This window comes from Epinephelus moara, chromosome 22 (genome assembly GCF_006386435.1).
Source record: "Epinephelus moara isolate mb chromosome 22, YSFRI_EMoa_1.0, whole genome shotgun sequence".
NCBI classification, from domain to species: domain Eukaryota; kingdom Metazoa; phylum Chordata; class Actinopteri; order Perciformes; family Serranidae; genus Epinephelus; species Epinephelus moara.
Genome location: NC_065527.1, coordinates 8,018,352 through 8,029,251, shown reverse-complemented (window position 1 = coordinate 8,029,251; position 10,900 = coordinate 8,018,352). Strand labels below are relative to the sequence as shown.

Sequence of the window (10,900 nt, the reverse complement as noted above, 5' to 3'; positions counted from 1 at the left end):
GAAGAGTCAGGGTTTGGGACGGAGTCTTTTACCTCCTGGAGTGTTACCGGAGTTTTTGGAGTGCTCAAATAAACTGGCCTTTTTCCCAAACGCTCCTCTGGTCTCCTGCTCATGAGGGATTCATTACAATATCGTAACATGGTTTAGATTTCTAAATAAACATTCACCTCGTCGCTAGATAGACCTACTCCTGAAAAACTCGTGTCCGCACAAGGCTTTTTGTCCCTACGAGGCCACCGTCATTTACCCGACGGGAGGGGTGAGCGAGTGAGCCCTGCAATCTAGAATTTGACCACTGATGTCACTGTTTTCAACCCATTTTACACACTGGCCCTTTAAGAGCAACTGGTTTTTGCATCATGGTCTTAGTCCCTCTTAGTTAAAACATTCACATTATGCTGATGAAGATCATCCGATGGGAGCTTACATGAAAATTTGTATACTTAAAATCAGTCAGTTTACCCCAAAAATCAAAATATATATTTTCCCTCTTAACTAAAGTGCTATTTATTATTGAAGATTTTTTTGATGTAAGTTGCTGAGTGTTGAAGATATCTGCTTTTCTGCTTTCCAGAAATCATTACTCAAGATAATCCACTGACCTTATTGTGAGCAGTGACATCTAGGAACTAATTTCTTTCTACTTTCTTTTCAGAAATATGTGCATTACATTTATAAAGTCAATACAGTCTCACAAGAATTTGCCTGGTAAACGACTGCACTCTGATATCGCTGACCACTGCAGCAGTAGCCCCTGCATTAACAGTGATGTCTGGGCTCAAAGGCACCTTGCCTCTTATCTGTGAGAGTGTGTTATTCTTTCAATTTTCTAGCCCAGACCCTGGGGATTTGTGCCAGTGACCTTTGGGGAATGAAGTATCACATCTGAGTGTTGATGTGAGTAATTATGTTTCCTCTCAGACTGTGAAACCATGCGGCCCTGTTGGTGACTCTGCTACTGTAAAGTGAGACTGAATCAGTCTGTCTGTAACCATCTGATCAGTCCAGCCAGAGCTAACCTCAGTGACCTGATGGAGGAGAGGATGCTATACATGCCTCCAGTGTGCAGCATGGACTGATCTCTCTCTCACTCTCTGCGCTGAAACTCTGCCTTCAACAAAAATATAAATCGGTGGCCTAAATCACAAGATGAAATGACATCCACATGGCAACAGTAAAAATAGATCTAACCGGCCCTGTGGTTACAAATATTTTCAGCTCAGCATCTCTGTCACTGAACAAACGCCGATCTGCTCCTCCTGTTGTCAGAATAATGATGAGCTAAAAATAGTCTGAAATCAAATAGTCTGAGCTGGGTCGATTGAAGTTGAATTCAGTCCAAGTATTTCCATTTACATAACGCCTGGCCATTGGAGAACCACATGAAATCATGGACCAGGAGCCAAAGAGATGCTGAGATATCACTTAAAACCACTGTTTAATGCTCGATTGGATCTGACCCTAAATACATTAAGAAAACAGCACCGGCACATGAGGTAATTTGATAATTAATTAGGTTAAAAGAAACAGAACATTTTATCCAAGTGGCAACCTGCATGGCTGAAAAATGAAGCTAAAGTGGACGTGCCAAAAACTGCAGTTCCTCGAATGGCCACTTGATGCTAGCTCCAAGAACGAGTTGATTCCAGACCTTCAGGAAGGGCACTGGATTTGAAAGCCAGTTTGACATAGTGGCCAAACCATGCGATGACAATTTACAGGTCCGTCGTGTTGATACTGGGCCCAAAAAGACCTTTTCTCATAGACTTACACTGGGAAAGAGACGACTCTTAATCAGTTGATACATTTTTCTTTAACGACCACAGCCCCTGCAAAATGACTCCTGCCACAATCTGGATTTGATCCATTCGGTAACTTAACATTTCAAAAGTCGGAACAGCTGCATGTTTAACTCATTTTATCTCCATCTAGGTTAGTGGAGGGCTAAACTGGAAGTTAGCTGCTTTGCCTGTAAAGTCTCTTGCTCTATGGACCCAATAATGCGGACAATCTGGGTAACTTTATACCTGGGAAGTCAGACTTCTTTGGCTTCACTCACCCCTCAGCAACTTTTATAGGGATAAAAGGGACCACAACTCCAATGCTGTATCCACTTCTCTTTATACATTCATCGTCAATCCCCATGGACCTCCGTCTTAAAATGCTCAACTCTACAGTAGAAATAAACATGTTTAAAGACTGTTCTGATCGCTGTAGCTAATTTCCCTGTCCATGACAAATGTATGGGGGGTGAATTTTGCTATAACTCACCTGTTAAAATGTTATTAAGTCTTAAAGTCATGCATAATTAAGGGCGTGGCTGCTTTGAGTGACAGGTGGATGCCGTCTAAGTGTTTGTTAGGTAATGTAACCATGGCGTAACACCAGATTCACAGAGAAGCCTATGAGCACAGATGGTAAATGGACTTGCGCTTGTATAGCGCCTTTCTAGTCTTCCGACCACTCAAAGCACTTTTCACACTACGAGTCACATTCACCCATTCACAGACACATTCACACACTGATGGCCAAGGCTACCGTACAAAGTGCCACCTGCTACACAGCTTTAACACACTTGCACACTGATGGAACAGCCATCGAGAGCAGTACGGGGTTCAGTATCTTGCCTAAGGATACTTCGACATGCAGACTGGAGGAGATGGGGATCGAACTGCAGATCGTCCGATTAGTGGACAACTAATTCTACCTCCTCTATCTCATAGCTGTAGCTGTGGCTACTTTAGGGTGTTTTCAGCTCATGAAAATTAATTGTAACGTTAAAAAAGGAGTCTTGTTTAGAGTTTGGTTGTACTAAAAGACCCTCTGAGGCATCAAGATGTTCAGTTTTTCGCTAAGTACACTTTGTTTTAATGGTTTTAATTCTGTTTTTTGCGAGCGGATATTACCATTAGGATTATCACAGTGAACCATAGCTATAAATGCACCGGGCTTACCAAGCTAGCAGCTAGCATTAGGGTTAGCTCAACCCCTCTGTCCAAATATGGTCACTTCTGGCTCCCAAATCCAAGATAGTGACAGCCACCACGCCAAACTCAAGGCTTCAAAACTGGAGTGCCACATTGGCTACATCCATTATTTCATGCAGTCTATGATTTTAACTAAGAGGGACAAAGATCCGGTTTCCTGTAAACAAAACACTTCAAATACAGGGTTGGATCCTGCTACTGACACAATATATGTCAGATTAAAGACAAATAAAGGAAAGGGATGATAGCATGAATAACAAAAGCTAACCTAAATATGACTCCTTCTCTGAAGCACTGGTGTAGCCAATTTTTTTCAGCCGATACTGTGTTATCTGGTATTTTGAGGCGTTATTGTTTAGATTGTCGAGGTGAAGAAGCAGAAATTCAAAGGTGAATTTGCTCTCTCACTGTCACAAATTCAATATTAGCTTTGCTCCCACACCCTGCCAGTCCTTGAAGGGGCGACTGTCATCTCACTTGGAAATGACATTCGGCCTTTTCCCCCAAGGATGCAATTTTTTACTGTCATGTGGCCCCTTCACCCCCTGACGTCTTGTAACTCTGACCTTCTCACTTTAAGCATTCAAGGTGAAATGCCTGTGACAGGTTGGGTTGCACAGCGTCTCTAACACAGATGTGTCCAGCGTGTCGGTCCTCCACATGCGGCAGCACTGCCCTTAAATCATGCACCAATTGTTATTGCTAAATCAGCTTTGTGAACTTCCACAGTAAAGGCTGCGTGTGCTGATGTCACTGGCATGTATCAGCAGAATAGAAACAGTGGGCTGCTGCAGATTTCTCCCAATAGATTCCTCAGCACAGAAGGGCTTTCTGCTGCCTGCATGTCTCCGTCTGGCATTAAGCCAGGAATGGAGACTCAAACAGTGGGCACACAGCAGCATGTTATCATTTTGTTAAAGCTCTTAATTATGGTCCAGTTCTGAATTTGTCACCTACGATTATGTCACAGTTTACATACAAGAATTTTAATGTAAGCGTGGTGGGGTGCTCCTTTCATGCAGTGTGTTTCAGGCATTTAGTGCTAAGCCTGCCTCCTCCCCCAACCACACCCCTCATTAGTGCCAGATTATATAAGGCCCTTGGTGGCTGCGCACATACTGTTGGCTCCTGTCCTCTTCCCTGGTGTGGCTGGTTGTTAACAGGTATGTAGTAGATTTCCTTTAGACATGTCAGTGCTTTTAACCCTGTGTACTCAGTTGCTTGCCTTTTGTTTTTAGCTTGGCTCTGATCCATTATCTGCGTACAACATGTGTGGAAAACCTGCTCTCCTGTCTATGAGTGATCCGGTGTTGGTGCAGTATGTTGCTGTGAGTGTTGCACCTGAGGTGAATGGGTAGTGGCACCCTGGGCACTCCTCAGTGTAGATTTTGGATCAAGACTCTTTTACGCTAACTGTAATAGTAACAGTATTTTAACAGTAACAGCAACTGTATTTTAATTCCCCCTGATTGGTCTTTGTGTTTGAATGAATGTTTTTTCCCCAGTAGCTCTCGTTCTTGCTTATTTGCTCATTTTTGATAAATTCAATAAAAAATTTGGTTTATTTTGACCTCACGTGTCTGTCGTTGTGTCAGTAACGAGCCTGTGTGCCCTATTCCTAATTTTAATTTTGAAAACGTACTTCCTGGGGTGTAATTACCCCAGGTAGCGTTGCTGGTCCCCTTCCTACTTTCTCCACTTATTGCCTCTTACCTTGTAAGATAACATTTATCTGACTATATTTTCACTATTGACACCCTGTCCTTCTTTACCCACCCCTGAGAAGTGTCGGAGAGAAGTGTCGGAGGTCACTGTCTGAACTGGTTGGGATCAGAGACACATTACTATGGTGGATTCTTGTTTCAAGAGTGGTCTCGTCCAGTCTTGAACTCCACTTGCTGTCAGTTGTCAGTGACTGCTCGAACGTCTAAAACCACTGGATTATTTACTAGGGGAAAGATGTCAAATATCAGATATCAAAATATGTATATTTGAGTTGTCAGAGCGACTATGGTTGCAGTTTACAGAATTATTCTACAGAGTCAGAAAACAGATTTAAAAGACTGGGTGGTGGAGACAAAATTTTATGAGTCTATTTGGAAGTTGGGATCTTTTTGAAGCACCTTTTTGAGATGGAAAACCATGCCTATATATTTTACTCAGGTCTCAAAAGCTCATGGGATATTTTTTTTATGACTTGATTTCATTTCATTGTGAAATATGTCTGTCTCAAAGTGATGTTTTCTCCTGTATCCTGAAATTAACTTTTTCTTGCTGCCATGTTTCTTTTGAGATCTCCTCTAGACAAAGAGAAATCCTCAGCTTTGAAGATAATTTGATGTTTTTCCCACAAAAAAATTGAATCATTTGGTTAAAAAATTGTTTGTTAAAATCAGTTTTACACTGAGAAAAAAATCTGAGCGGCTTTAAATGTATTTATATTATATGATATCCAAAATCCCCAAATCTCCACCCCCAATATTTCCAACATTTTAAAAGTTCCCAATTATCAATTATTGAAAGTTATGTGAAAGAGGCGGGGGTGTTAATTACGAGTGACATCATCAGAACCATGAAGTAGGCTGCTTCATATCATATGAGATGAAATGATACTAGAAGTGTGACTGCAAGACGGTAAAATGTCAGGGGCGTGACATATCACAAATACTCTAATCTTATAACGGAAAATGTAGAAACACTGATAACACTATCCAAAAATAACCCCCCGTCGAGGCGTCAATCACGTGTAGGAGTCACTAGGCTGTATTTGGCATTACTATAGAGTATTTTCTGATATGTAGCTGGAAAATGAAACTATTCTGAATGTCACATAAAATACTCTGAAGTGATGCCAGACTGTTTCTGCTACCAAAGTTAAGGGTGGAAAAGTAGCCTAGTTAAGGACTGATGAGGTCTATTTGACCGACACGTTGCTTTACAATAACAGTGTTGGGATTTTTTTTTACTAATAAAATATTATCTGTTTTATCCTCAGTCTCATCACACAGGTGTCTTCTTATTTTGAGCTGCAGTGATGGAATAAGAGTGTAAAAGTAGCAGCACTATCACTGCGGACTGAAATAAACTATGATTGAGTTACAATCCTGCTAAAATCATGTGTTTATCTTATCTGTTTGTCAGAAGCTGTGTTTTAAACTCAGTGGAAACAGAGCACTGGAACAATGGAATGATTCTACTGACCTATAACGATATACCGGCTACGCTTTTTTACCTGAGACTACAGACTTTTGTTCATGGATACTTTATTCTTCAGTGTTCTTCTGATACTGCACAGTGATTTATCCCGGTAAAAAGAGAACAAGCTTCATAATACTGGAAAAACCACAGTTAACCCTGAAGTTACCTCGCTAGCTCCAAATCCTGCTTCATAGTAACATGGTAATCCTTTGGTTCTGAAGGAGCCTCTTTGATGAGAGGTGAAGCATCTTCAAGAAACTCAAGCAAGTCCAGTTGCCTATGATATAGCATTAAGGATTACTCAACACAGAATCACAGGAGTCTCTTGAATAGACACAACACTACGGGGTTATGTTATGGCTGTCACTTCTAAATGTTCCAAAATCATCAAATCTCCACCCCCAAAAAATATGACAGGGACCTGTTGGTGATGTTGGTCACACTGGACCAGATCAGCCCTGGCTCTTACAGTTCATACTGAATGAATGTAGAATGAGATTTCCAAGGTATTAAGACAGCGTGCTCAATTATTAAAAAGCATTAAACAGAAACTGGAGGTGTAATTAGATTTCCATGCAGGCCATCTTCTCAAGCAACTACACCATTAAAGTTCATTGTCAAATACTAGTCTTGCTTCATCTGCACAAATATAAGCTAGAAGAACTACAAAATCTGATGCAAACTGGTGCCTTATTTTATTTTTTTAATATCTGGTCAGGCAGGATCATTTTTAGTTATCTAAATGCTAAAAATAAAACAATTTGTGATGGTGTAACCTCCAAAATCCGCTATTTGGGGCAATGGGTGGAGCAGTGACTGAAACCACTGAAAGAGGGCACAGTGGCCCTAAATGTTGCCGTACTTTGAGTTTTCCCTATAAACTGCTTTTCAGTGTACAACCACAGATTGCTGCCTCACCCAGTTTGCTGTCAGTTGTATTAATAAACACTATTAATCGATTTTGACTCGTGGAATAGTGGAATTTTATTGTTTAAAGGCAAAAACACCCAAAAACTACAACTCCCATACGCATCTGGGAGCGCGCAGAGAACCAATCACCGGCCGCCATCTCCGTGACGGCACTCGCTTTGGTCCATTTATGTGTGCGCTCGGTGCGCTCGAGCAGAGGGCTCGCGGTAAACTCTTGAGAGAGGAGCACAGCATCCAGAGCTTGTTGAAGGTGGGTGTGACAGACAGCATCTTTACAACCGACACAACTACACAGGGATTAATTAGATGTCGTCCATTTTGTAACGTTGTAACGACACACAGCTGAGTTTAATATTTTAATGGAGATCGTGTTTTTGGACAGTGTTAATTTTTTTGTTGTGAATGGTGTGTGTCGCTTTTGTTTGCACGTGAGGCTTCTAAGGTGGCAGACAGACACGCTGCTGGTGGATGTTTTAGATATTTTCGACCCCGCGTGGTATTTTTTTATCAGTTTGGGGTCATTTCAGCGGAAAAACGAGACAGAAGCGACGGTTGTTTGTTCACTTTCTGTGGGCTGGTTGGCGGGCTGTTAGCCTATTGTATGGCAGGAGACGCTGGCACAGTTGGCACCGACGGAGACACAGACGGGGGTGGACTTTGAGGACTTCTTTCATGTCTGTCAATTTGTGGGCAGCAGTCACATTGTCATCTCTTATCAAACCTTACCCGTGAGCTGCACCAGTGTGTGCGTAAAGCTTTTTATTCGACATTTTGTGTGTGTGTGTGTGTGTGTGTGTGTGTGTGTGTGTGTGTGTGTGGAAACAACCTGCCGTCAGATGGTCTTTGTTTGCAGCTGCTCGTCAAACGCGCCTTTGTTTGATGCTGCTTGTTATGCCTGAGCTAATGACAGCACAAAGCTCACAGAAAACAGTCCAAATGAGGAAGATGGGGTTATTGTCAGCCAGGACATTGTTACAGCCATGTGCAGTTAACTAAAATGTAAAACGCCACCCGTGTTAAGTGTGCACCCACCTAACTTCACTGTAATCAAGCTAAAATTTAGATTTCTGCAATTTTACTATGCAACAAAGCAACCCTCACACAAAAGCTACACTAGCTAGTTGGTAGAACAAACAGGGGAGGGGTCTTTCCACTCAGCACCATTTGATCTTGGTGATCAGTGTCTCACTAACCATTTGACCAAATGCCATGACAGCTGCAGACGATTCTTCACATTTTATATTTCAAATGATATCACCAGCATGCATCTACTGGAGCTCGCCTTGCGTGTGTAGTCTGCTGTTGTGCACCCCCCCCCCCCCTCCTGCGGCTCAAACACATGGTGCAAGGAACAGGTGCTCCCTGATGATCATTTTCCCCCCCCGGATATGCTCATGGCTCAATAATCTCATTTCAGATGGTGCATATTGCTGCTGAGCAGGCCGACTGCAGGCCTGTCTGCACCTGGCACTGCCAGCCGTACCCACCCTGCTCACAGCCTTTTGTTTCCACAAAATGTGACTTGTGTCGTTCAGTAAGAATTAACGCGGCGGTGGGCTGGCGTCTGAAAAGCCCTCCTGTCTCCTGTGGGGTGATGGAGCGGGTCGACTGCGCACAGATTTGATTGGATTGTCGCTGCTGCTGCCACAAGTTACAAGATAAACAATGGTGTGTAACATGTTACCGTTTTGTGTGGTTGATGGGCGGTGGTTGCTTGCAGTGCTGAAGACGGCCACAGGGTGGTGCCACTGTGCCTTGTTTGTATGTTGGGTGTTGCATTGGGAGTGGTGTAAAACATCCACTAGAGGTCACTAAATTTAAAGCCATCTGCTGACATGAATTGATCAGAGACAGTGAATCACAATCACATCAATCTGACCTTCTCTTATATTTCCCCTTTAGGTAAATTGACCTGCAGCGCACTCTTAACATGGCAGCCTCTGAAGGTGAATTATATCTTAAGATTTTCACGTATATTATTGCTCCATAATGCTTCGTTGTGCCTCAGTGCATTGTTTTTACCTTTTTTTTTGTGTGTGCTCAGACATCCAGGTCAAGGAGCTCGACAAGCGGGCCTCTGGCCAGGCCTTTGAGGTCATCTTGGCTGCTCCCGCCCCAGATGCCAAGGGCGACTTCCCCCTGTCCGCCCCCAAGAAGAAGGATGTGTCGCTGGAGGAAATTCAGAGGAAGCTGGATGCTGCAGAGGAGAGACGCAAGGTTCAAACAATCATTGTGTATACTCATTTTTAAACCTTGAACTGTTGAAATCAGAAAGCCTCTTACACATTCAGTTCCTCTGCATTTAAGTGCATGTGTTGGATGTTGTGATGCCAACATCTTTTATTGTTTTTCAGAATCATGAAGCCGAGGTTCTGAAGCACTTAGCTGAGAAGCGTGAGCATGAAAAGGAGGTGCTACAGAAAGCTATGGAGGAGAACAACAACTTCAGTAAGATGGCAGAGGAGAAGCTCAATCAGAAGATGGAGGCCAACAAAGAGAACCGCACAGCACTTATGGCAGCGATGAATGAGAAATTCAAGGAGAAGGTCAGTGTTTGATTTCATGTTAGATGTGAGCATGCTCATGTTCTTCAGCTGGGATGTTGGAGCTTAACCCTTTGTTTTACTGCTCTTCAACAGGACAAGAAGTTGGAAGAGGTGCGAAAGAACAAGGAAACCAAAGAGGGCACTGAAGACTGAGAGTTGCAATTGGGGGATTGTACAGGGTTTTTTACGTATCCAAAGATTGATTTATTTTTTGTTCGGCCAGTATTTTTGTTGTGTTCACTACCCACCTTTTTGAAATGAATCCGAGTTCCACTTTGTGAATTTTTCAACTCTCCTGCTATAAGTGTACTTGCGCTGGTTATAACATGTGGATCATGTCCCCCACTTGTTGAGTCTGTTCCATTTGATATGTAGCTTGTCAGTGCAGCTTCTGCCCTTTTTGAAAATTAGCAGTGTGTACTTATCCTTTTTGAGGACGCATGTTTCTATGCATAGGTCTTTTATCCCTGCCTATTTCATAGTGCATTTTGAAAAAATGTCCCTGTGAACCACACCTGTTCTCTGCACTTACTGTATATTAAAAAAAGAAAAAAAAAAAGTAGCACAAGGTTTGATCAAGGCGTCGGCTGTTATACATGGTGTTTAGTGCAGCTTTAGATTCTGCTAGTTTGCTCCTGCAGATCATGTTTTTGTGCCACTGCTGATTCTTCGCTTTTGTAAAAATATGGGGTTGTCTTCAAAGCACATAACTTCTTGCTGTATAGCTGTGAATTAACATGCCAGACGTGGAGGTGGATGCCATCTTGAACATGAGTGAACAGGGGGTCTACACACGGAGTGCAAACGAGCAATACACTTTGGCATCTCGATAGATACAGTGGCTAGTTGACTTGAACTGTTGTACTAAAACAAATAAAAAAAATGTAAACACACTGTTTTGCTTGTTGAAACTGTTTCATACCACGAGAGCGTTCTACTGTGGCAGGTTGTGTAACAACACGTGCAGTCAACGAGCAGATCATTATTTATTAAGATGTAAATTTTCATGTCTTTTAACATGCAGATACAATGAGTTTGCACATGAGCTCTATCATTGATGGGCTTTGATAACAACCAAAAAGTCCATCCTCTGGATACTGATGTCACCCTGTAAAGTGACTTCTATATTGATTATTATACATGACAGTGTCACTTAGCGACAGTAGAGACTGTTATGTAAGGATGCTCAGATGTATATTGCTCCCTGCTGGAGGCAAGATGGAAAGAAAGGCCCTCCTG

General features: G+C 42.4%; 1 protein-coding gene across 1 annotated transcript; it reads left to right on the top strand.

Annotated features, from left to right (window-relative positions):
* The first annotated feature begins 7,263 nt into the window (after positions 1-7,263).
* Positions 7,264-10,555, top strand: stmn1a (stathmin 1a). The gene is made up of 5 exons (XM_050034674.1): positions 7,264-7,365; positions 9,018-9,061; positions 9,160-9,332; positions 9,470-9,661; positions 9,755-10,555. The coding sequence occupies exons 2-5, from the start codon at positions 9,046-9,048 to the stop codon at positions 9,812-9,814; spliced, it is 441 nt and encodes a 146-aa protein (XP_049890631.1). The 5' UTR covers positions 7,264-7,365; positions 9,018-9,045; the 3' UTR covers positions 9,815-10,555.
* Positions 10,556-10,900: the final 345 nt, after the last annotated feature.

What these genes read in the sequence shown, in the direction of transcription:
- stmn1a (XM_050034674.1), top strand. An exon ending in CTGCAGAGGAGAGACGCAAG is followed by an intron (nt 9,333 to 9,469) that starts GTTCAAACAATC and finishes ATTGTTTTTCAG; the next exon opens with AATCATGAAGCCGAGGTTCT. An exon ending in ATGAGAAATTCAAGGAGAAG is followed by an intron (nt 9,662 to 9,754) that starts GTCAGTGTTTGA and finishes GCTCTTCAACAG; the next exon opens with GACAAGAAGTTGGAAGAGGT.